Source organism: Myxocyprinus asiaticus, chromosome 5 (assembly GCF_019703515.2).
Source record: "Myxocyprinus asiaticus isolate MX2 ecotype Aquarium Trade chromosome 5, UBuf_Myxa_2, whole genome shotgun sequence".
NCBI classification, from domain to species: Eukaryota; Metazoa; Chordata; class Actinopteri; order Cypriniformes; family Catostomidae; genus Myxocyprinus; species Myxocyprinus asiaticus.
This window is the reverse complement of record NC_059348.1, coordinates 11,815,855-11,843,070: the sequence shown is the minus strand read 5'-3', so window position 1 is coordinate 11,843,070 and position 27,216 is coordinate 11,815,855. Positions and strand designations below refer to the sequence as shown.

Here is a 27,216-nt window from a genome sequence, read left to right as displayed (position 1 = left end):
CTGAGTAGGGCCATGTCTTAACCAGCTGTTTGTGCAACTCCAGGAAGAACGGCACCAGGTGGTAGGACTTGGGAGTCTTGCCGACTCGGTAAAGAACATTCATCGAGTTGAGACGCTCTGGTGCATTGGGTATGGGCCAGTTGTGCTTAAGTTTCTAAATCGCCTACGTGAGAACCTCCATCAACTCTGCATCAGAGGCCACTCTGGCCCAGTTTTCCATCCTGCAGGGGAAATACCAGTGGCCACTTTAGCCGAGTATAACCAGGTCTCACCATCAGAGACCTCCAGTGATATGTCATCCCCCTTGTCATCTCTGTCAAAAGTGATCGAACCATGCACATCGACAGTGGGGTGCAAATTGTCAAGGTCATACTGAATAGGCAAAGCTGTTTGAGATAGAGAAGACGAGAGATGCAAGACCTGAGCCGGCAGCAAATCATCCCCAAACTCTCTGCGATCTATATCCCATCCTTGCTTCCCTTGCTCATGCGGTCCCTCAAAAGCCACAGAGGTCATATTTTGGAATAAGAGGGGACTGGCATTAGATTTCTGATAGAAAGTAATCTCTTTTAGTTCCACTCGCAATGAACACAGTTAGTCTCAGCAAGCACAGCATCTGCATGGGCAAAAGCTCAGGCAAAGCAAGCATCTTTGAGGTGGTCCTATGTGAGACGTAGAAAAAAACAGCGAGACGTGGTGCAAAGGTCAAAGACATCCATCCAACCCATGTTTACATAGAAAAACAATTAAAAAACAGCACAGACACGTCTGTGAGTGAGAACACGTACTCAAAACAAGTTTTTTTTATTAATTTCAAACCCGACCCTAACCCTAAATTGAAAAACTGACCCGAACAGATAGCAGACCTTTAACGGCTCTCTAAAGGTCCCATCACAGCATCTCAGTGAGGCTGAAACTTTGGACTTTGACTTGCCGATTTAAACACACCAATAGCTGTGGGTCAGTCATTGACTTATTTGTGATTTTGTTTTCTGAAAAATCTGAACAATTTGGCCAATAGGTTATATATAATTTTTTCCACAATAACACAATTATATACAGTGTGAAAATTGTAGTGGTATACAGTACCTGCACATGTCTAATTCCCTCTGTTTATCCCTCTCACTTGCTCTCTGCAGGAGAAGATTCAAAAAGAATATGAAGATTTGTGTGTACAGAATAAGGAAGCATCTGTGAGCGAGTGTCAGACAGTTCTGCTTTGTGTGTTTGAGCCGTTGGAAAATGCCCTCCGTGACGGATCGTATCTGAAACCTGGAGGATACAGACAGTACAGAGACACACTTGCACAGCTGGCTGAGGTGTACAGATCACAAACACACACACAAATAATGGTACGAAATACACACACTTATAAATAAACACACACTGATGAATACTGTTGCATTTATTATTATTATTATTTTTTATTTATTTTTTTTTTATCTTGAAATCAGTCACTGAGAACAGTACTGATCACGGCAGATAACATTTAAAAATACCTGCTTAAGATGGGCAAAGGTAATCTAAGATCTTGGGCAGATAGATATAATTAACAAATAAAGTGATTGTCATAAACAAGGTAAAACGCATTTAAGATAAACTGAGATAAAAAAAAAATGTATATGTAATAATGTGTGTGGTTTCTACAGAGTGAGGAGGTGTTGAGTAAATATTGGGAAGAGAAGGAGGATTCTGGAATGATCATTTTAGCTGCTGATGAATCTCTGACTGAAGCGCAACACCAGCAAGAGGGTAAAAATCAGATTCACACTGAATATATGCATTAATGAAATCTGACTCAGAATATCAGATGTACATGCTGATTTTCAAGCTACAGTGCGTATACAGATCTGATTTACATGTCTAAACACTGTCCAAACAACATGCTGGTTAATCTGTGAATAAGAAAGTATGTGTTTTTTAAAACCTGTAGATTTATACATCAGGATATTTACAAATCATCTGGTCCTTACCAGGTCCTAAACATTAGGTATGGCTGTTGATTAATTAATTGGCATATAATGTAATTCATTGATTAACATTTTTAATCAATCAAATTAAACACATTTGAAAAAATCGTTTTTTGTTTTTTGTTTTTTTTTTTTTGCTGAGAAAAGCTACCAAATGATGATGCATTTGGACAGATTAAAAAATCACTGAATTGAAGACATTACAAAAAGAGGCTTTTAAAGTAATATGTCTGATATGTTTCCATATAATTGCCATAGTTTACCACTAGCCTGCTGTCTACAGCAATTAATTCAGCAATGGTAAATCAGTCTGAGGTAGGGGCCATTCACCAAGACCTGTTGTTGTATTCCATCTACAATATATTTTAATTGTTGGTCTATGTACGCATATAGATCATGGCTTTTAAATGCAATAAAAATTTTGGAAACCTGTAAGTGGATACCAATTTTCATAAATGGCTATTTACAATGCAACTTATTAGCTGCTGAAATTGACATTTTTAGATTGGCTCCTGGTGGCCAATTTTTGTCAATTTTTTTCAAATCCATATTCCAGCTTCTTTGAGGAAACAGTTGCAGAGTTCTGTAGTTTTTTACTTTAAGTGCCCACTATGGGCAGAATTAGATGAAATTTAGCATGCATTCTTAAAATGTCTTTGTCAAAGTTTACCTAGTTTAGTTAAGTTTTGACTTTGCATTTGAAGATAACATTCGAAAATGGGCCAACCCCAATCATTTTATTTGGCTTATAACTCTGAAGTGCTTTGACAAATCTTTTTTTTTTTTGTTTGTTTTGTTTTTTGTTAAGATGATAAAGAAGGGTCTGTAGATTGTTTATACCAAGTTTGTGTGAATTGGACAAACAATCTAGGAGTTTGAAAAAGTAGATTTTATGAAAATTCGGAATATATTGAAAATTCAAAATAGCGTAAAAATTTTAGTTAGGAAAATTAAATCAGAGAAATGAAACCTTGAGACCCCTGCGTTCAGTTCCAATCTGTTGCGATCTAGCTGTTTTGAATGCAAAAACATCCTGTGTGAACAGCTTCATACTCATTCTCTGCTGCTCTTTAAGCTTGAATTGCTCTGATAGTAGGAAATTCCCTTATTACTATAATTACTCATTTTTAACCCACTCTTTATTACAACACTCTTGTTTGTTTCATTGATGCACAGCTCTCCAAGTTCTCACCAGAGCACAGCATCTCAGTGAGGTTGAAATGTTGGAATTTGACTTGATCATTCCAACAGCTTGATTTCCTTCATTTTCTGTCTGTCTCTGTAGTTGCGAGTTTCCAGAAGGATGTTTTAGAACAGAAGCAAAAAGGTCTAGAGGAACAAAACAAGTTACAGCATCAGATGCTTTATGACATGCAAAGAACCCACGATGAGCATGTGAAGCAGCTCATGGAGAGGATGGAGAAAGAACAGGAGAGAACGAGGCGAGACAATGAACGAGTGATGGATGCTAAACTTAAGGTAAGAAGTGGGAACACGTTGTCTGTCTGTCATGAAACCCTAACACCCCCCTAAAAAACAAAAAACAAAAAAAAAAAAAACAATGTTCCTGGTTAGGGACATTAAAAATGTGGTCACCCTGCAACACATAAAGTCATGTGAAAATAAAGTACATCCTCCTTGAATTCTATGGTTTTACGTATCAGGACATAATAAAAATCATCTGGTGCTTAGCAGGTCTTAAAATTAGGTAAATACAACCTCAGATAACAACAACACATGACATATTACACCTTGTCATGATTTATTTAACAAAAATAAAGCCAAAACGGAGAAGCCATGTGTGAAAAACTAAGTACACCCTTACTGCTTCCATAGGAATTAAGAAGCTAAGTAGTAGCCAGGTGCTGCTAATCAAATGCCCTTGATTAATTGATCATCAGCAAGTGTGACCACCTCTTTAAAAGCTGAAATTTTAGCAGTTTGCTGGTCTGGAGCATTCAGGTGTGTGTTAACACAATGCCAAGGATGAAAGACTTCAGCAATGATCTTAGAGAAGCAATTGTTGCTGCCCATCAATCTGGGAAGGGTTATAAGGCCATTTCCAAACAATTTAAAGTCAATAATTCTACAGTGAGAAAGATTATTCACAAGTGGAAAACATTCAAGACAGTTGCCAATCTTCCCAAGAGTGGACGTCCCAGCAAATTCTCCCCAAGGTCAGACCGTGCAATGCTCAGAGAAATTGCGAAAAACCCAAGAGTTACATCTCCGACTCTACAGGCCTCAGTTAGCATGTTAAATTTCATGACAGTACAATTAGAAAAAGACTGAACAAATATGTTTTGTTTGGAAGGGTTGCCAGGAGAAAGCCTCTTCTCTCTAAAAAGAACATGGCAGCATGGCTTAGGTTTGCAAAGTTGCATCTGAACAAACCACAAGAATTCTGGAACAATGTCCTTTGGACAGCCGAGACCAAAGTGGAGATGTTTGGCGAAAACCAAACACAGCATATCAGCACAAACACTTCATACCAACTGTCAATCACGGTGGTGGAGGGGTGATGATTTGGGCTTGTTTTGCAGCCACAGGACCTGGGCACCTTGCAGTCATTGAGTCGACCATGAACTCTTCTGTATACCAAAGTATTCTAGAGTCAAATGTGAGGCCATCTGTCCGACAGCTAAAGCTTGGCTGAAATTGGGTCATGCAACAGGACAATGATCCCAAGCACACCAGCAAATCTACAACAGAATGGCTGAAAAAGAAAAGAATCAAGGTGTTACAGTGGCCCAGTCAAAGTCCAGACCTCAACCCAATTGAAATGCCGTGGCAGGACCTTAAGAGAGCTGTGCATAAACAAATGTCCGCAAACCTCAATGAACTGAAGCAACGTTGTAAAGAAAAGTGTGCCAAAATTCCTCCAAAATGATGTGAGGGACTGAAAAAATCATACAGAAAATGATTACTTGAAGTTATTGCTGCTAAAGGTGGTTCTACAAGTTATTGAATCATAAGGTGTCACACATGGCTTCTCCATTTTGGCTTTATTTTTGTTGAATCATGACATGGTGTAATATGTCATGTGCTGTTGTTCATCTGATGTTGTATTTACCTAATTTTAAGACCTGCTAAGGATCAGATGATTTTTATGATGTCCTGATACATAAAACCATAGAATTCAAGGAGGGTGTGCTTTCTTTTTAACATGACTGTATTTATTAACATCTCAGGAAAGTACTTTGTGCCAAATTCCGACTTTCATTGAGCTACACTCGTGCCCAAATGTTCAAAACGTCATCATCCTTTTTGCTAATACAATGTTTCCATCAAACCCTAGAAAATCTATCTCAGCCTAGCATATGGGTTTTCAAACTTTACGTTCCCCTTGTGAGGGAAACCCCTCCTAAAATATAAAGGGGAACACTGTCAATTAAAAAAATAATATATATATTGTGGTTAATCTGATTTTTATTCTCTTAGAACACAGAACAAATATGTCAGGTACACTGTAAAAATGTCTCTTAGATTAACAGTAAAATACTGCAATTTCAGCAGCAATTTACTGCAAATATATGGCACGCTTAATGTAAAGCTCAAATGCAGCTTTTTACTGTATTCACCAAATATTGACAGCTACTGTTTTTCAAAGTAATTACAGTACAGTTCTACAGTACTATGTCGTCGCTTCAGTTTCCAGCATGCACTGCGGCATGAAGAAATTACATGAATTATTTTTACTATTTAATGGTTTATTTTGCTGTTGTTTTTATTGCAGTTTTAGTTACTTGTTTTTTAAGATTCAGGTTTTACTTTTTATCTAAAAGTATGATTGTTGATTGTCACCATTGTTGAGTTTTGTATGCTGAGTGTTGATATATGTATGTGTCAATTCAGAAATTCACCATTAACAATAGACACTCTAAATAGACATAAAAATCTGCATTGCAGAAATTATGTATTATATTATGACATAATGCTATTACCTCATTTAGTGGCATTTGCAAGTTATGATCAGATTAATAGTCTGACCTTAAATTTAGCTTTTTCCTTCCAAGTAACACAGTGCAAATTACTGTATTGAACTACAAAACATTAACTTTGCCTGGAAGAACATTAAGAAAAAAGAAATAAGGTCCCAGGTCCCAGCCCAAGGGAACACCAATCACCATAATGGTGACTTTAAACAAAACAATTTAGGATAAAAATAAAATAAAAAAAAAACACTAAATAGTGCTCTGACCTCAATTAATTCTGAATTAAAATTTCTGTACATGTCCCCATAAAACCCTGATGCAACCCAAGCATATAGTACTTATTCAAGCACAAGGCCTGATCTGTTTTTCACAATTTTAGGATCCCACAATGCAGTGCAATACTGTTATTTTACATTTATACAGTATTTTTTTTTTAAAGGTTTAATTGTAATTTTTTTAAATTGCATTTAGACAAGTGAAGAATGAGGGTGACAGGGATGGATCCAATATTGTTTTTATGTGTCAACAGCATGAACACTGACAATAAGCCACAGATCTATACTACACTTTAGGTTTTAAAATATATGGTTCAACTTCCTCACCTTCCCTAACTGTGAACATTGTTACACTGGTGCCGTAATCCGGGAGTAAGGGAGAAAGAATGCCGCCATGGATCCCTTACCTCTGGAGGATGTTGTCAAGACCCTCGCCAGCATCCACCAGACACAACATCAGGCCCTCCTCGAGTTGCGCACCGAACAGGAGCGATTCATTTTCCAGGCCCAAGCGGTGCTGCCGCCGCGACCCCGTGACCACACCGCCCCAGGTTCCGCTAGTCAAGATGGACCAAAGATGATCCGAAGGCCTTCCTGGAACTTTTTGAGTAGACATTGGGGGCATGCGAATGGCCGAGCACCCAGTGGGTGGAAGCCCAACTCATGGCGCAGCAGTTGCCAGCGGAGAACCTCCTGGTGTACGCCGACAGTGCCAGCACTTCCGCTCCATGACCATTGGCGAGCACAGCCGCCCATTCGCCTTCGCCCAACAGCCCCGGGACACCTGCCAGAGGTGGTTGCTGGCTGAGCAACGCGACGTTGGATTGGTTATTCGATCAGGTGGTACTGGAGCAGTTTATCGCTCGACTTCCGAGAGAGACGGCAGAGTTGGTCCAGTGCCACTTAGGGCAGGAAAAGACACTGAAGCATCTAATGGCCCGTTTCTGTTGGCCGGGCATTTGCGGGGATGTTCGCAGATGGTGTGCGGCATGCCGTGAGTGTCAGCTGGTGAATCCGCCAGCCACACCAAGAGCGCCTTTGCACCCACTTCCTTTGATCGAGATCCCCTTCGAAAGAATTGGCATAGACCTCGTCAGGCATCGCTTTGTTTTGGATCTGGTGGACTATGCAACACGATATCCGAAAGCAGTGCCTTTGCGCAACATCTCAGCATGTAGTGTTGGAGGCACTCTTCAGATTTATCTCCCGAGTGGGGATTCCGAAAGAAATCCTAACTGATCAAGGCACTACTTTTATGTCACGTACACTACGCGAGCTGTACATATTATTGGGTATTAAATTGATTCGGACAAGCGTGTACCACCCGCAAACAGACGGCTTGGTCGAATGGGTTAATAAAACCCTGAAAAACATGATTTGTAAGTTCATCTACGATGTTGCTCGGAATTGGGATTAGTGGCTTGAACCCATTTTTCGTAGTTCGAGAGGTTCCGCAAGCCTCCACGGTGTTCTCCCCATTTGAATTATTGCATGGGCATAAGCCTCGCGGTGTCTTCGATGTCATGAGGAAAAATTGGGAGAAGGGACATCAGACCCGGCTGTATAACAGGGGAGCTCAGCAACGGGCATTTGCACAGGAAGATAAAGTCCTTGTATTACTACCCACATCAAGCTCTTAATTACCCGCAAAGTGGCAAGGACCCTTTGAGGTCACACAGTGAGTCAGGGAAGTCTATTATGAGGTTAAATGCACAGATAAGGGCGGAGCACATCAAATTTACCATCTCAGCCTCTTAAAACTGTGGAGGGAGGTGGTCCCCGTGACTTTGGTGATGGTGGTACTGGAGAGGGAGGAGCTTGGGCCGGAGGTGAACTTAAAAGCCAATCGCAGCACCCCGGTCACTTGCGGAGACCACCTCTCACCATTGCAAATCACAGACGTGGCCCGGTTGTAAAGAGAATTCTGTGTTCTCGCTGCTTTCTGGCCATACGAACCTCATAAAACATATCGAAACAACCCCATGGGTAGTGGTACACAGTCATCCCTACTGATTACCCAAGCACAAAAAAGTGGTTAGAGAAGAGTTAAAGGCCATGCTTGATATGGGGATAATAGAAGAATCCCACAGTGACTGGGCCAGCCCGGTGGTGCTGGTTCCGAAGAGTGATGGCTCGGTCTGGTTCTGTGTGGATTATAGAAAGGTCAATACGGTGTCTAAATCTGACACGTATCCAACTATTGTACTGACTAACTGCTCGATCGGTTGGGTGCGGCTCGCTTTTATTCGACACTGGATTTAACAAAGGGTTATTGGCAGATCCCCTGAACACCAATGTCCCGTGAGAAAACGGCCTTCTCCACACTGTTTGGCTTACACCAATTCGTGACCCTTCCATTTGGTTTGTTTGGGGCCCCGGGTATGTTTCAGTGCCTTATGGACCGAGTCCTCAGACCACAATATGCGTACGCCGCTGCCTATCTGGATGACATCATAATATACAGTAATGATTGGCAGCGGCATATGCAGCATCTGAGGGCAGTTCTGAGGTCGCTGCAACGGGTGGGACACATGGCAAACCCCAAGAGGTGCGCAGTTGGACAGGTGGAGGTATGGTGGGGTTCTGGGGTTCCACTTTGGTCATAGGCAGGTGCGCCCCTAAATTGATAAGACTGCAGTGGTTGTAGCCTGCCTGAGACTCGAGGCCAAAAAGGAGGTGAGACAGTTCCTGGGGCTGGCTGGCTATTATAGGAGGTTTGTGCCTAATTATTCGGACATCACCAGCCCGCTGACTGATCTCACTAAAAAGGGAGCCCCAGACCCGGTCCAGTGGTCGGGGCCATGCCAACAGGCTTTTATGCAGGTGAAAGCTGCACTTTGTGGTGGGCCGTTGTTACATTTTCCTGATTTTTCTCTCCCTTTTGTTCTACAGACGGACATGTCGGACATGGGGTTGGGAGCTGTGTTGTCCCAGGTGGTTGTGGGGGAGGAGTGCCCGGTGCTGTACATCAGCCAGAATCTTTCGGCAGAAGAGTTGAGGTACAGCACCGTTGAGAGTCTCTGGCCATCAAGTGGGCGGTCCTCACCCTTCAGTACTATCTCCTGGGACTGGCTTTCACCCTTTGTTCAGACCACGCCCCACTCCAGTGGCTCCATCGCATGAAAGATACCAATGCGTAGATCACCCGTTGGGATCTGGCTCTTCAGCCTTTAAGTTCTAGGTGGTCCACAGACCAAGGGCGCAAATGGTTGTTGCGGACTTTCCAGAAATGGGGGGGGGGGGGGTTCTGGGCAGGCTAGATGGCTTCCTGGCCTGAGTCGGGCGATGGGGGTATGTGGTGGTGGGGACGTGGTTGAGCGCCGGCTTATGAATGGAGAGTGAGATCAGGAGATGAGAACGATAAGGATCCTCATCTGGCAATGATTGTCTCCTAACAGCTGTTTGTCATTGCAGTGAGAGTGGAGACGGGCTTTAAGAGCGAGTCGGATGCCAGTGAGCAGAGAGAGAGTTACGAGACACAAGCCGAAGAGACTATACTGATCTGTGTCTGCTGAAAAGTGTGTTTTTTAGTTTAAAATAATCATACTGTTTGATTTGGATTCGCCGTCTCCCGCTTCCTCCTTTCCCCTAACTGTGAACATTGTTACATAAACATCTTCTCCTCGTCTCTTCCTCTGTGTCACTGCTTGTCATTAACCCTGCGTGTATGAACCCACAACAACCAAGAACATTTGCCATTACACAAATGTTAAAGTGAAACTGGAGGTCCTGGGTAGCTGAGTGAGTAAAGACACTGACTACCACCCCTGGAGTCACGTGTTTGAATCCAGGGCATGCTGAGTGACTCCAGCCAGGTCTCCTAAGCAACCCTAGGTAGGGTAGTCACATGGGGTAACCTCCTCGTGGTCGCTATAATGTGGTTCTCACTCTCGGTGTGGCGCGTGTTGAGTTGTGCATGGATGATTCGGAGAATGGCGTGAAGCCTCCACGTGTGCTATGTCTCTGCGGTAACACGCTCAACAAGCCACGTGATAAGATGCACGGATTGGCGGTCTCAGACACGGAGGCAACTGAGATTCGTCCTCCGCCACCCGGATTGAGGCGAGTCACTACGTCACCACGAGGACCTAGAGTGCACTGGGAATTGGACATTCCAAATGGGGAGAAAATAAAAATAATTCATTAGGAAAACATTCATTAGGGTTGAGCGATAGTACGATGTAATCGGATATCGACGATGTCTTACAAAAATCTTATTGCAAACAGACGATGATCGACAATATCGGGAAATGGCAAAACCATGGATCTGGGAAGTCACCAGATATATTAAACAGTGGCCAGGGTGTGAAACTAGATCCCGCGAAATGCAACGAGGCTGAATCCAGCTCGTAAGCTCCTCGTCCAAATGTGGGTAATTTTGCTCATCTACCTACATTAGGTGGGTGAACCGTAAGACGTCTCGGAGTGACACATGACAAGAAATGCTGACACGCACTTGAAGAAACACACTTTATTATATTTTTAAGAACAGACAAAAGAAAAGACATCAGTGCTCGTGTCTGATACTCTGTTTTTTCAGAGGTGTACAGCACGAGCCTGTCATGTGGAACACACATGTTGGCGTGCAGTGCAAGCCTATCTCGTGGAACAAGCACATGTAAAGAGTTTTCACTCTTTTTCTTTTTCATTCGTCTGAAAACTGTTTGCAAGTATAAAGTCATCTATGAGAATACTGCAAATTATCTCCGATCATCTCAGGAGGTGCTGTGAGTTTAGTTTGCTTTATGCGGATGGCATGCATTGTGAATGCAACTCTGCAGGTTCAGTAATATATATCTTTGTATTAAAGAAACAAAGACGAAAGTAATTAAATCATGTAAATCAAGTAATAAAAGACCATGAACCTAAAATTTTGTTTTCTTTTCTTTAGGCAGCATTAACTGTATTACTAAAATGCAATACAAACACAAATTCGATAAGAACACACATTTGGCAGCATTATTTTGGGAACACAAAGGAATTTATTATTCTTATTTATTTTGGTTATTATTGTCTTTACATTTATAGTTGTCTTTTTAGTTCTTAATCTGTAGGCTATTAGTAATTTTCCACCTGTTGTCACTGACTGATGCTTGCATGATTGTAAATGTTTGTAAATGTTTGGATTTGGGGAGGTGGTTAAATAAGATTTTTTTTTGATCATTTTGTTATTTTATTGCTTTTTTCGTTTAGTTTTAAGTGCAATTTGAATTTAGAAATGTCTTTTGTTTATGTTTTTTCATGTTTCAATAAATGAATTAAATTTTTAAAGCATAATCAATAGGGCAAAAAAATTAACTGACCCTCGGCAGGGGGGTTGACGATGTAATCAGTGTCGCAATATTTTTTAAGGCGATTTATCGCAAAAATATTTTATACATATTGCCCAGCCCTAGTGTTCATTGTTGACCACGTACATCACAGCTAGCATAAGCAGAAATTTATTTTTATAAAAAAAATTAAGGGTCTTCCATTACACTCGTATTAGCCATATCCCAGGTTTCACATCCTAAATGTATTGTACATTTGTATTTATTAATTTGTGCTTGCTAGCTGCTTTTTTAGTTATACACTACTTACAGACAATTACACTTATAACATCATTGACACAAATTACACAAATTTACAATGATTATTTGTGAGTTTTCTCTGCAAAATAAAAAAAAAATGCTGCGAATGGCATCTCATTTTTGAGTAAAGCTGCAAATTCAGTCATTTTGGGCCTTAAAAATAAGGAAAAAGTGCTGCAAAATCCTGATGGAACTGACTAGTGACCATACATATAATGTGTATCTGGACCAGAAAAGTCCAGAGTTTATTTAACTAATGACTTAGTCTAGCTATGTGTGTATTTATTTAAACTAATGACCTAAGATAGCTACGTGTACCAGTGCCAGATTTGGCAAAACCTGATCTGGTTAAAAACACGTTTCTTTGTGTCATGGCCAAAAGCTGACTGTAATGTGCAAGCTGATAGAAGAAAACCACAGCAACCACCTGAGCAAATAGCATTTTCAGAGAAAAATCAGCTTACACCATGTGAGCTGATTGGCTTAACAAGTTTAAACAACCTATCAGTTTGTGCCGTGTAGAATTTCATGCCTGAACTTATACTGCGTTACATTCAAATTCGGATGTGGGATATTCCTTCTTGATATCTCCGGCCATCAAGGCATTCCATTGTCTGATGCTCAGAAGATGATGTATAAGGAAACAAAACTATAACACTACTGTTAGCTTAGCAGGTATTTGCTTGTCAACAAAAACGTCTCATAGCAACTGTTAAACGATGCTGAAATTGCTAGGGTCTGTTCTACAGGTATACGTTAACCAAAATAGAGTATACTTCACCTTGTTTTGAACCCCTGTCTCTGCAAATGTTTGCTAAACTGAAACATTGTAATAAAATCTTTGTGAAAATCAGAGATTAACATTTCTGAGTTTCCAAGTTGAAAGTCCGATTTAAAGTTGCATTCCATTGCACTTTTCCTAGAAGAAAGTTGGAAATTGGAATGGAACGCAGCTGGGTAAAAAGTGACAGTGACGAGCGGTGCGTTTTACACAAAGCTGAACATTTTTAAACTCTCAGTGACCAGAAAAAAATGCCAAGCGCGTAGCGCTCAATGTGGAATAGATGCTCAGCGCCTCGTCATGCGGCTGGCTTTTTTAAATACGCAGCGCTCCCATTGCAAACAATTGAACAATTTCCTCGGGAAAAAGTGCTTTGGTGGAACACGGCCTTACTGCCTCCATATCAGGGCCCGTATTCACAAAGATTTTTATCTTATCACTAGGAGTTCTTCAAAGAGTTCCTAGTTAAGAGTTTTTGCTTAAAAGCTATTCACAAAACTGCTAAGAGCAAGTTTTACTAAGGAAATCTTCATTTAAGAGTTAAGAGTTAGTTGAACTCGTTGGTATGGATGACGTCGCATTTTATGAGCACGCTCTTTTAAATCACCTAAAGTGATTGGTAGACAGGAAAGCACTATTTGTTACCAGATTTTTCATGAACAGGTAGCAGTATATACATAATACAGTTGTGCTCAAAAGTTTGCATACCCTGGCAGAAATTGTGAAATTTTGGCAGGGATTTTGAAAATATGACTGATCATGCAAAAAACAGTCTTTTATTTAAGGATAGTGATCATATGAAGCCATTTATTATCACATAGTTGTTTGGCTCCTTTCTAAATCATAATGATAACAGAAATCACCCAAATGGCCCTGATCAGAAGTTTACATACCCTTGAATGTTTGGCCTTGTTACAGACACACAAGGTGACACTCAGGTTTAAATGTCAATTAAAGGTTAATTTCTCACACCTGTGGCTTTTTAAATTGCAATTAGTGTCTGTGTATAAATTGTCAATGAGTTTGTTAGCTCTCACATGGATGCACTGAGCAGGCTAGATACTGAGCCATGGGGAGCAGAAAAGAACTGTCAAAAGACCTGTGTAACAAGGTAATGGAACTTTATAAAGATGGAAAAGGATATAAAAAGATATCCAAAGCCTTGAAAATGCCAGTCAGTACTGTTCAATCACTTCTTAAGAAGTGGAAAATTCAGGGATTTCTTGATACCAAGCCAAGGTCAAGTAGACCAAGAAAGATTTCAGCCACAACTGCCAGAAGATTTGTTCAGGATACAAAGAAAAAGCCACAAGTAACCTCAGGAGAAATACAGGCTGCTCTGGAAAAAGATGGTGTGGTTGTTTCAAGGAATACAATATGATGATACTTGAACAAAAATGAGCTGCATGGTCGAGTTGCCAGAAAGAAGCCTTTACTGCACCAATGCCACAAAAAAGCCCGGTTAAAATATGCCTGACAACACCTTGACATGCCTCACAGCTTCAGGCCCACTGTAATTTGGAGTGACAAGACCAAAATAGGGCTTTATGGTCACCACCATAAGAGCTATGTTTGGAGAGGGGTCAACAAGGCCTATAGTGAAAAGAATACCATCCCCGCTGTGAAGTATGTTGGTGGCTCACTGATGTTTTGGGGGTGTGTGAGCTCTAAAGGCATGGGGAATCTTGTGAAAATTAATGGCAAGATGAATGCAGCATGTTATCAGAAAATACTGGCAGACAATTTGCATTCTTCTGCATGAAAGCTGCGCGTGGGACACTCTTGGACTTTCCAGCACGACAATGACCCAAAGCACAAGGCCAAGTTGACCCTCCAGTGGTTACAGCAGAAAAAGGTGAAGGTTCTGGAGTGGCCATCACAGTCTCCTGACCTTAATATCATTGAGACACTCTGGGGAGATCTCAAACATGCAGTTCATGCAAGACGACCAAAGACTTTGCATGACCTGGAGGCATTTTGCCAAGACGAATGGGCAGCTATACCACCTTCAAGAATTTGGGGCCTCATAGACAACTATTACAAAAGACTGCACGCTGTCATTGATGCTAAAGGGGGCAATACACAGTAGTAAGAACTAAGGGTATGCAGACTTTTGAACAGGGGTGATTTCATTTTTTTCTTTGTTGCCATGTTTTGTTTTATGATTTTGCCTTTCCGTTATAACCTACAGTTGAATATGAATCCCATAAGAAATAAAAGAAATGTGTTTTGCCTGCTCACTCATGTTTTCTTTAAAAATGGTACATATATTACTAATTCTCCAAGGGTATGCAAACTTTTGAGCACAACTGTATATAATATAAGATAGACAGATAGCGGAAAATATATATCAAATATAATGTGTGGTCTGGATAGAACATGTATAGTTTGATAGATGATAGATGATTTTGCAGACGGATAACAGAAATTTCCAATTCATCCGCACTACACAGTTTAATTTTGCCTGTGGCTAGAGAGCACAAAGCTGTCAATTTATCTCTGGTGTAATTGGGTTGTTTCGGTTAGTTGGAGAGTTAACTGCATCTCTTACTTTGCATTAATGAAATCACAGCGATTATGATACCTATTTTAAAGGTCAATGTCAATATTATAATGTTTATATTATTATAATGTTATATTAAAATACATCCACTGAATTATGATCCAGGCGATACATTTTTAAAAGGTTTGTCATAATAATATTCTAATACATTGTTTTTAATGTGGATTGATAACAGAAGACATGCTTTGGATCATTTGTGAGTCACTCAGGAAGACTTCTAAGCTGTCGTGGGTTTAGGACCTACTTTTAGCGTTTTAACTTTTAACATTAATATTTTTTGTGAATATGGGCCCAGTCAGAAATAGTAAGAGTAGTATGGTAGTATTCCATTCCAAACGCGCCCTTTGTTATTTCAGTGAATGTGTGAGCAATTCCCTCTTCAAAGTTAGAGTTTGGATCTGTGTCAGCTATTTTATTCAATAGTGTTTGTTTCTATTGTACTGCAGGAACAGGAGGCTCTTCTAAAGCAGGGCTTCCAGCAGGAGGCTTCACGCCTGCAGATGGAGATCAACAGTTTGAGATCACAGAGGAGCAGTGGAGGAGGCTTCTGCAGCATCTCCTGAAAATACACACTAAACATGATCTGCTTGATTATTAATATTATTATTATTATTATTATTATTATTATTTTATTTTTTGTTTTATTTTGTAAAGTAAAAAGGAAGCAGACAGGTAATCATTTAAAGTAACTATTTAAGTGTTGGCTGAGACTTTCCTTTTTCTAATATAGATTTCTTAGATTTGTGCATAATAAAAGATGTACGGTGTCCCCAAAAAGTATTTGGAGTCTTTTGGACATTTACATGTATTCATTTTGCTGACTCTATTATCCAAAGCATCTTACATATACAACAACTGATTTATTCTAAGGAGCCAACTTATGACACTTAAAAATGTATGAATTAAATTGCATTCTCAGAACTTCATTGTTATGAGTGATTTTTGCAATTATTTTCAACTAACCGGTCCCAAGGTGATTTTTAGTGGACAGATAAAACAGAGTTCAGTTGAATTTGAATGAGGTAGCTAGTAGGGTGTAGAATTGCAATTCAAATTTGTATTTAAGGAAGTAGAATTAAAATGGAATGAATTTCATGTTGCTATTGTTTAGTTTTTAAATAAATATTTGATTTTTCAGTGTAACATGAAACTTGTCATCATACACAACATGTGGGGTATTTCTTCTTATATCAAGTAAATAATGATGGGGAAAAAAACTAATATTTACTTGATTTGACTATTTTTTCGGTTTGGGAGCATATACTGTAACATTTATTTATTTTATTTTATTTTTTATTTTTTTTATACTGTGTTTTAAATTACATAGTGTTAATAGCACACAATTTCTGAGATTTGAGCATATCTGTGGCTGAGACAAAAGTTAGTCAAAATTACTTTTTAGTTTAAGTAATATATAAAGATTTACTATATAAATGACACCTCACAGATGTAAATAGGGCTACACAGTTTTTCCGATTTCTTGAAGACTACCGGCAACTAGGTTAACTGTTTGCTGTTTATTTTGACCAACAGAGGGGGCTGCTCGCAATAGCAGCTTTAAGTTATTCGTCTTCATTTACTGATTACTTGTTCGTGCCTGTTTTGTCATTAAAACTGAACCAGGGAGCAAAAGAATCATCATCAGCTTTGAGGTGGTGCACAGACTAGTTATATATTATATAAAATTAATGCATTTAAAGTAAGAATACAACATTAATTATGTGTATAATAAAAAGGGTGACCAGATTCCTGCTTGTGGAAAACGGGACAGCCCCCTCCCAGAAAAATTGAAATTGACGTATTCTTGCCTAGGCGCAGATCAATGCGAAGTAGAGGGGGTCATCCGCATCTGTAACTGTTGTAACATTGTACTTTTTGCTGGCAGCAATTTTTCTCAGTGTGCGCTTGACTTTCAAGAGTTTACTGTAAAATGCAGAGCAGGCCAGTCCAAAATTACGTACGAAAAGCATTGTCTTCATGGTTGTTACACTGAGTTGAGATTTATCCGGTGTCCATGCTGCGTTCATTAATGAAAACACATGCTCAACAGATACAGATGTGCCAGGCAGGCATAAACAAACTCCACGACCTTGGCCAAGTCTCCGAAGTTGATGGTCTTGCTCTCCAGCTCACGAAAAACGTCTGGCCATCTCTCAGATATGGCCATCTTATTCATGTTCCACTCAGAGATGCGACAAGTGACAGTGTTTTTGCGGAAGGCCACTCATCAAAGAGCATGGTTTTGTCAATCAAACAGAGAGCGGGGATTCTGGAGTAGAAGAGTTCGAGGCTGATCTGAATGTCTTCCCACTCTGGGATGTCTCTTAGTAGGGCCCACTACTAAGTTTTTCTGTGTTCTCCAATGAGTGGCTCCAATTTTAGAGGTAATCCACCGATGTTGAATAAATGTTTCTTACTGCACAAAAGAAATCATCCGCTCGCATGTCACCAGCTTCAACCAGGGCATCCAACTGCTTTTTAATGTAAGAGGGTATGAATGATTCCTCCAGCCTGGCCTGCAAGACTTTTCTCAGGTCATGAATGTGCAAAACTATGGCCGTGCACAACAGAATAAGCAAAAAGTCCTTCACTCATGTGCACCTTGTCAGATTCAGAACTTTGCTTCAAAAAAGAATTGCTAACAGTTGGTGTGGCACATTTTTAGCAGCATCCACATGCTTTTTTGTATGAACTTGCTGTGCGATATCAGTGCGACATCCATGGGCAATGGAAAAGCGAGCTCCACAAATCTTACACCTCACTTTATTAGGCTGTGTGTAACTGTTTCCTCTTTCAGACTGCCTCTTCAATCAGTTCACTAACTGGACGTCTATTGATAGGGGATTGTGATTGGATAGTTTAATCCAATCATGTATTTCAAATAACGTGGTGTGATTTTATTGGTTTTACAAGTCGTATCTTTGGCTACATTTGATTAGAATACTCATGTGACTAAGAAAGCCACATAGGCGATAGAGTAATTTTAGGAGAGGGAAAACATGGGACACTAGAAAAAGTGCTTGAATTCCGGACTATCCCAGGAAAAATGGGACGTCTGGCCACCCTAATAATAAAGTATCTGCAAAGAACAACAATAAATTGAAGTCATCACATTATTGCAGCATAGATTACATTGCGCCTTGCTGGGAAATAAGTGACTGAAAAGAAGCATCATAATGCATAAGTTGATCAAAATAAAAAGTATAATTAAGAAAAACAGGTCCATATGAGATAACTGATATAACTGGGGCAATCCCCCCTTCAGAAATGAATTTCAGGCCCTGATATTGTCCATATTATGTGTTTCATTTGATTTCAGTTGTAATGCTGAGGGAAATGGTAGTCAAGTGAGCTCATTTCTTTTGAAATTCCTCTGCCAGTTTGCCAGCAAGCAAATTAGTAGCCTACCGTCTTACTTTTAGGAAATGCCAGGTAAAGGTGAATGGAAAGAGGAGAAGAGAAGGAATTTTATTAGAGATTAAGAAGAGTGATGTAAAGAGTGTGACCAAGGGCAGGTGTCCCTGTGCTGTGCTGTCAGCTGCAATAGTTCCTTTATTCAGTTATTATTTATAAATGTTTAAGTTCACTTTTATGCTACAATGTTATCTACTGTATACAGTGTAGAAAAGAATGAACTCATATGTAACAAAATATTAAAAAACTATCAAGTTTTCCTCAGAATCGGAATTTCATTGAGACAGTTTTTCATTTCAGAAATCTGGTCATCTTATTTTTTATGGATGTCTGTGGAGGAGATGCTTCACAATGCTGAATAAACTGCTTTTGTGAGGAAACAGCTCATCATTTAATGAATTAACTGCCTGTCCACTAATCTTCAAAATGTTTCATAATAAAGAACCCTTTTGGAGTGAGCTAAGTGTGGAGTTTACTATAAAAAAATAGCTGTTTTATAAGAGAAGTAATGGATGATTTTACGACTTTATGAGTTTAATGGCAAAAAGCTGTTATTTGCAAGAATTTTGAGAAGATGAACATTAAAAATTCTAGTGCCATCTTGGTGAAAACTAGTGACATTTTGAACCATATATTTTAAAACCCAAAGTAAGAGTTTTGTTCTGCATTGTGGGATCCGAAAATTATAAAATACAGATCAGGCCTTGCGCTTGAATAAGTACTATATATTTGGGTTGCATCAGGATTTTATGGGGACATGTACAGAAGTTTTAATTCAGAATTAATAGAGTTCTTAGCACTATTTAGTGTTTAGTTTTTATTTTTTTTATCCTAAATAGTTTTTTGTTTAAAGTCACCATTATGGTGATTGGTGTTCCCTTGGCTGGGACCTGGGACCTTATTTCTATTTTTCTTAATGTACTTCAAGCCAGTATTAATGTGTCTATTGAGTTAATGAGACTATTAGTCTGATCATAACTTGTAAATGCCACTAAATGAGGCAATAGCATTATGTCATTATATAATACATAAGTAATTGAACTATAAGCATTCAAAGAGAGTTCTGCAATGCAGATATTTGTACTGAGTGTCTATTGTTAATGGTGAATTTGTGAATAGTCAACTAGACACATACAGATATCAACGTATTAACCATGCTGACAATCAACAATCATACTTTTAGATAAAAGTAAAACCTGAACCTTAAAAAACAAGTAACTAAAACTGCAACAAAAACAACAGCAAAATAAACCATTAAATAGTAAAAAAAAATTCATGTAATTTCTTCATGCCGCAGTGCATGCTGGGAACTGAAGCGACGACATAGTACTGTAGAACTGTACTGTAACTACTTTGAAAAACAGTAGCTGTCAGTATTTGATGAATACAGTAAAAAGCTGCATTTGAGCTTTACATTAAGTGTGCAGTATATTTGCAGTAAATTGCTAGTGAAATTGCTGCCAGTATTTTACTGTTAATCTAAGAGGACCTTTTTTACAGTGTTCAAACTTCCAACCTGAGCTGCTGAGTTCAAACCTGTTTCGTGAATCTTTTTGACCGATTCATTAAAAAGACCTGGTTCAAAAGAATTCGAAGACGCATATGAATGCACACAAAATGTTCCCAACTGTCGCCAATGGCGACTAGATTCCCCCGACTGGTTGTCCCCCTGCGTGATCACCTGCAGCTAAGTTTTCTTTCCTCTGCACATGGCATCCTGGCACCCGATGCTTGTCCTGATTGGATGATTGGCACATGATGTAGGGGCTCTCTGGTGGGCATACATGAGTTTACCTCTTCTATTGTTTATGTAAGGGAAGGAGGATATTTCGTCACAACATACAGTATAAGTGTGGCTTAACCCTCAGGGGTTGACGGACGCGCCGGCGCGTCCTGCTGGATTTTTTCCTCATAACAGCAGAAACAACTTAAAATACTCCGTCATTTTTGGGCATACAGATAAGTGTAAGACATCATTAGAAGCTATAAAGGGTCTACTTTTATTTGTGTACACTCACAATCACAACAAAACCATGTGCTTTTGTAAAATAAAGAAAATAAATAGTGTGCGCTTTAAGCCGTCTCTGTCTCCGCGAGCATCTTTCTGAAACACGTCACAAAAATGAACTGAAACTCCGCAAATACTTATCACACAAACATGAAACATATGTCTAAAGAAAGCTTAAAATGCCTACTTTTAAATAAAACAATTCACATTTAAAACAAATATTCTCTTGCAATGTAATCTGTATGAAACAAAGCGTTATACATTTTCTCCTGGCTCAGCTAATTATCCCTAATGTGATCACACCCACGCGCAGAGGGCACTATTCATACGGTAATGTGCTGAGGAGATCAATGCAAATGGTAAACGCCCCCGAGGCAAGATTTATATATATATATATATATATATATATATATATATATACTACCGGTCAAAAGTTTTGAAATGCTTGACTGAAATGTTTCTCATGATCTTAAAAATCTTTTGATCTGAAGGCGTATGCTTAAATGTTTGAAATTAGTTTTGTAGACAAAAATATAATTGTGCCACCATACAAATGTATTTCATTATAAAACTAAAATTTAATTTAAAAAAAAAAGTTTTTGAAATTGATGATTTTGACCAAATAATAAAGAAAAGCAGCCAATAAGTGCCCAATATAGACGGGAACTCCTTCAATACTGTTTAAAAAGCATCCCAGGGTGATACCTCAAGAAGTTGGTTGAGAAAATGTCAAGAGTACATGTCTGCAAATTCTAGGCAAAGGGTGACCACTTTGAAGATGCTAAAATATAACACAGTTTTGATTTATTTTGGATTTTGTTTAGTCACAACATAATTCCTATAGTTCCATTTATGTTATTCCATAGTTTTGATGACTTTACTATTATTCTAAAATGTGAAAAGAAATTATTATAAAGAATGAGTAAGTGTTTCAAAACTTTTGACCGGTAGTGTATATATAAAATATATTTTAAAATGCAATTTATTCCTGTGATGTAAAGCTGAATTTTCAGCATCATTACTCTTACTGTTATTATTATCAATGTTGAAAACAGCTGTGTATAATTTTTTTCAGGATTCTTTGATGAATAGAAAGTTAAAAATAACAGAAATAGAAAGATTTTGTAACATTATACACTACCGTTCAAAAGTTTGGGGTCAGTAAGAATTTTTTTTTTTTTTAAGAAATTAATACTTTTATTCAGTAAGGATGCATTATATTGATCAAAAGTCAAAATCAAATCAAAAAAAAAAAAAATCAAATCACTTTATTGTCACACAGCCATATACACAAGTGCAATGGTGTGTGAAATTCTTGGGTGCAGTTCCGATCAACATAGCAGTCGTGACAGTGATGAGACATACGCCAATCTACAATAAACATCAAATTAACACAACACAATTTAAACATCTGTTATACATAATTAAACTCGACTTAAAACATCAAATTAACACAGCACAATTTAAACATCTGTTATACATAATTACACAACTTAAAACATCAAATTAACACAACACAATTTAAACATCTGTTATACACAATTACACTCAACAATATACAATAATAACATACATTGCACAGTATACAATATGCTGTTTTTGTTTTTTGTTTTTTTTTTTGTTTTGTTTTTTACTATATAGATACTATATAGATACACATTATTCAATAAAAATTAAAATATATATGAAAAAAGTATATATATAGAATGTACAGTATTGTACTGTATTGACATTCAGGCTGTCGGTTGATAGTCAGTTGTTAAGAGAGACATAATATAATGACAGTAATATAATTTATGACAGTCCGGTGTGAGATAAAAGAGTAATAAAGTGCAGGGATGATGTATTTTGATCGTGGGAGATCAAGAGTTCAGAAGTCTGATTGCTTGGGGGAAGAAGCTATCATGGAGTCGGCTGGTGCGTGTCCTGATGCTGCGATACCGCCTACCTGATGGTAGCAGTGAGAACAGCCCATGGCTCGGGTGGCTGGAGTCTCTGATGATCCTCCGAGCTTTTTTCACACACCGCCTTGTATATATTTCCTGGAGGGAGGGAAGCTCACCTCCGATGATGTGTTTGGCAGTTCGCACCACCCTTTGCAGTGCTTTGCGGTTGTGGGCAGTGCTATTGCCGTACCAGGCGGAGATGCAGCCAGTCAGGATGCTCTCCACAGTGCAGGTGTAGAACCGTGTGAGGATGTGGCGGTTCATTCCAAACTTCCTCAGCCGTCTCAGGAAGAAAAGGCGCTGATGAGCCTTCTTCACAACGACTTCAGTGTGGACGGACCATGTGAGTTCCTCAGTGATGTGGACACCCAGGAACTTGAAGCTGCTGACTCTCTCCACTGGTGCCCCATTGATGGTGATGGGACTGTGTTCTCTGTCTTTTCTTCTGAAGTCCACCACAAGCTCCTTTGTCTTACTGACGTTGAGGGAGAGGTTGTGCTCCTGACACCAGTGTGTCAGAGTGTGCACCTCCTCTCTGTAGGCTGTTTCATCATTGTCAGTGATCAGACCTACCACCGTCGTGTCATCAGCAAACTTAATGATGGCATTGGAGTTATGTGTTGCCACACAGTCATGTGTGTACAGGGAATACAGTAGTGGGCTGAGAACACAGCCCTGCGGGGCTCCAGTGTTGAGGGTCAGTGATGAGGAGATGTTGCTGCCTATTCTAACCACCTGGCGTCTGCTTGACAGGAAGTCCAGGATCCAGCTGCACAGCGAGCTGTTTAAGCCCAGAGCCCGGAGTTTCTCATCTAGCTTGGAGGGCACTATGGTGTTGAATGCTGAGCTGTAGTCTACAAACAGCATTCTCACATAAGTGTTCTTTTTTTCCAGGTGGGAGAGAGCAGTGTGTATTGTAGATGCAATGGCATCATCAGTGGAGCGGTTGTTACGGTAAGCAAACTGCAGCGGGTCAAGATTGAGTGGTAATACAGAGCAGATGTAATCTCTGATTAGTCTCTCAAAACATTTGCTGATGATGGGGGTCAGAGCAACAGGACGCCAGTCATTTAAACAAGTTATTTTCGATTGTTTTGGAACAGGCACAATGGTGGATGTTTTAAAGCATGTGGGGACTACAGACAAAGAGAGGGAGAGGTTGAAAATGTCCGTAAAAACACCAGCCAGCTGGTTCGCGCACGCTCTGATGACGCGGCCCGGAATGCCGTCTGGACCCGCGGCTTTGCGGATATTCACCCGTCGGAATGATCGGGTTACATCCGCTACAGAGACGGAGAGTGAACTAACCTCTGTAGCTTCGGCCGTGAGAGCTCTCTCCGCGAGGGCGGTGATATTTCCCTCGAAACGAGCATAAAAAGTATTTAGCTCATCTGGGAGAGAGGCAGCGGTGTTCATGGCGGAGTTTTTATTCCCTTTAAAGTCCGTGATGATGTTAATTCCCTGCCACATGCTTCTAGAGTTGGTGGTGTTAAACTGTCCCTCAATCTTACTCCTGTACTGGCGTTTTGCTGTTTTGATAGTTTTTCGGAGGGCATAACTGGCTTGTTTATGCTCCTCCGCGTTCCCGGAATTAAAAGCGGAGGTCCGCACATTAAGTGCTGCGCGAACATCGCTGTTGATCCACGGCTTCTGATTCGGATAGATTCGCACAGTTCTGGTCGGAATCACTTCCTCTACACACGTTCTGATGAAGCACATTACGCTATCAGCGTAAAGCTCGATGTCGTCATCAGAGGCGGACCGGAACATCTCCCAGTCCGTGCGATCAAAACAGTCTTGTAGCGTAGAGTCTGATTGGTCCGACCAGCACTGGATCGTTCTGAGGGTGGGTGCTTCCTGTTTCAGTTTCTGCCTGTAAGCGGGCAGAAGCAGAATGGAAGAGTGGTCCGATTTTCCAAATGGTGGGCGGGGGAGGGATTTGTAGCCATCCCGGAACGGAGAGTAGCAATGGTCCAAAACCCGGTCCCCTCGTGTGTTGAAACTAATGTGCTGGTGATATTTTGGTGCGACTGATTTTAAACTGGCTTTATTAAAGTCCCCGGTCACAATGAACGCGGCCTCAGGGTGCGCGGTTTCCTGCTCACTTATACTCCCATACAGTTCCTTGAGTGCCCGGTCTGTGTCGGCTTGTGGGGGGATGTACACAGCAGTGATAATGACCGCTGTGAATTCCCTCGGTAGCCAGAATGGTCGACACAGAAGCATAAGAAATTCCAGATCAGGAGAACAGAAAGACTTGATAGAATGTATGTTCCTCTGATCGCACCAGGATTTGTTGATCATAAAACATACACCACCTCCTCTAGTTTTACCTGAGAGGTCTTTCGCTCTGTCCGCTCGGAGCATGGAAAACCCCGCGGGTTCAATGGCTGAGTCTGGAATCTCCGCAGACATCCAAGTTTCCGTAAGGCAGATAACGCAGCAGTCCCTCGTCTCTCGTTGGAAAGAGATCCGCGCTTTCAGCTCGCAGAGCTTGTTATCCAGAGACTGAACATTTGCCAGTAGAATAGTGGGTAGCGGGGGTCGATTTGCGCGGCGTCTTACTCTGATGAGAACGCCGGCTCTGTTTCCCCTTTTCCTCCTGCGTTTCCGCGGCCGTGCTGCCCAGACAAAGGGCTCCGCTTGCGTGTTTGTAAACAGCGGGTCGGCATTGAGGAATGTGAAGTCCGGTTTACGGTGTGAGATCGCTGAGCCAATGTCCAAAAGTGTTTGTCTGTCGTAGACAATAAGGCAGGCAACATCCAAGACAAGAAACATAAGAATTGTAAACAAAACAAACAAACCATTGCTAAGTTGTGTCGGAGCTCGCAACGCAGCAGCCATACTCGGCGCCATCTTGAGTCCAAAAAAAAAAGTGACAGTAAAGGCATTTATAATGTTACAAAAGCTTTCTATTTCAGATAAATGCTGTTATTTTGAACTTTATATTCATCAAAGAATCCTGAAAATTTTTTTATATATTGTGTATATGCCCTATATCAAATATTACATTTTATTCTGTTCCCAGGGGAGGGGTGTTTGTCTCCTCAGGTGTGAATCACATCAATATTCATGATCATTCACGCATCCTCGCATATCACCTTTCTAACACTAAAAGTGTCTTACAAAAGTTAAATGACTATATTGTTTTGTATGAATGAGTGATCAGGATGGTTTTCACATCATTTTGTAGCAAAAACTCTAGGCTACAAGATCCAGTTCTCAAATGTCTTGTGAACAAATGTTTAGTATGTGTTATATGGCCTTATTTCAGTGACTTAAAATTTGTGTTTTTTCAAAAACCACGCATAAACTTTATTTTCTCAAAAATACAAACATGTACATACATGTTGCACACATATTATTGTAGCCCAGTTTGTGCTGAATACAGTGTTATCAGACTTTAGCCATTAATATGTTTTTAAGCAACTGAAAAAAGCACAAATGTCAAGGCATGTCAAAACTTCTCAAAACACCCTCAGACCCCAGAGGGTTTTAAGTGTCCAGAAACATTTTGGACACACTGTGTAGCGCCGAGGAGGGCGGGGCCGGGCTGGAATGAGACACACCCGGTTCCCAATCAGCCTGATGGGGCGCTCGAGGGATAAAGGCGGCCGGGGATGACAATTCGAGAGAGAGAGAATTACAGACAGCTGTGCTGTGTGTTTTTAGTTGTGTGTTTTGTTTAATAAATTGTTATTTAAGTTGTCAAGCCGGTTCTCGCCTCTACTAATACTGTAGTAAGTATTTTTTGGCAGAAACCATAGTTTTAATGCATTTAACTATTGTGTTAGTACAGTAATATGTTGTTAATATAGTAACCATGGTCAATTTTGTGGTTACTGTACATTTACAACAAAATAACATTGTAAAACCATGGTTAATGTAGTAAAACCAAGGTTAAGGTTAGGTTTAGGGGTAGGGTTTTATGTAGTGTGTCTGTGGGACTCTAATTAAACACAATAAACATGGTGCAGTGATGCCCATACAGTATGTTAGTATTTAAATATGGGCACAAATAGTATCTGACACTATTTGCACCAGGGTGCAATTAGTATCTACCATTATTTGCACCAAGGTTGGGGTGAAAATAATATCTGCCACTATTTGCACTGGGGTGTAAATAGCATATACCATTATTTGCACCAGGCTGCAAATAGCATCTGCCTTTTTTTTTCTTCATGAAACTAACAGAAAATGAAAAATGATTACACACAATTACTCTTGATTAAAACAAGCCGAAATACAACATGCTAGTACAATGTAAAGATTTTGAGATAATCTTCACAGATGACTTCCCATGCTGAGCAATTTGTACATGAATGTGACTTGTCTGTGTTTTTTTCTCTCAATGCAATTTTGACCAGGTGTATCTTGTTTTTTGGCAGTTCTGGGTAGTCTGGCTGAGGTGTATGTGGAGGCAATCCGCAGAGGAAATGTTCCATGTCTGGAAAATGCAGTGGTGTCCCTAGCTCAGATCCATAATGTCCTAGCAGTGGATGAGGCCCTGCAAATGTACAGGACTGAGATGTTCAGTTTAATCCAGATTCCAGTTGATCCAAAACAGCTGTCTAACATCCACAAAAGTGCAGAGAAGAAAGCCATTGAAGTTTTCATGAGCACATTCTTCAACAAGGTTTTATTTACCAACGAGATCTTGCGGTACCTGCAAACATATAAGTATGACAGAGAGAGACAGACAGAAAATTATAGACAGAAAGAGAAAGATAGAGTAAAGAGTATAGTTAGTGGTG

At 39.9% G+C, this 27,216-nt stretch overlaps 1 protein-coding gene across 2 annotated transcripts in view; it reads left to right on the top strand.

Annotated features, from left to right (window-relative positions):
* The window catches only part of LOC127440748 (guanylate-binding protein 1-like), a 28,339-nt gene extending 12,093 nt beyond the window's left edge, over positions 1-16,246 (top strand). Inside the window, exons 8-11 of one of the 2 annotated variants that reach the window (XM_051697579.1) lie at positions 1,140-1,352; positions 1,650-1,752; positions 3,256-3,449; positions 15,541-16,246. In XM_051697579.1, coding sequence (XP_051553539.1) covers positions 1,140-1,352; positions 1,650-1,752; positions 3,256-3,449; positions 15,541-15,657 — 627 coding nt within the window. In that variant the 3' untranslated portion in view covers positions 15,658-16,246. The remainder of the gene's footprint in view (positions 1-1,139; positions 1,353-1,649; positions 1,753-3,255; positions 3,450-15,540) is intronic. The other variant, XM_051697578.1, reaches the window with a different exon arrangement.
* Positions 16,247-27,216: the final 10,970 nt, after the last annotated feature.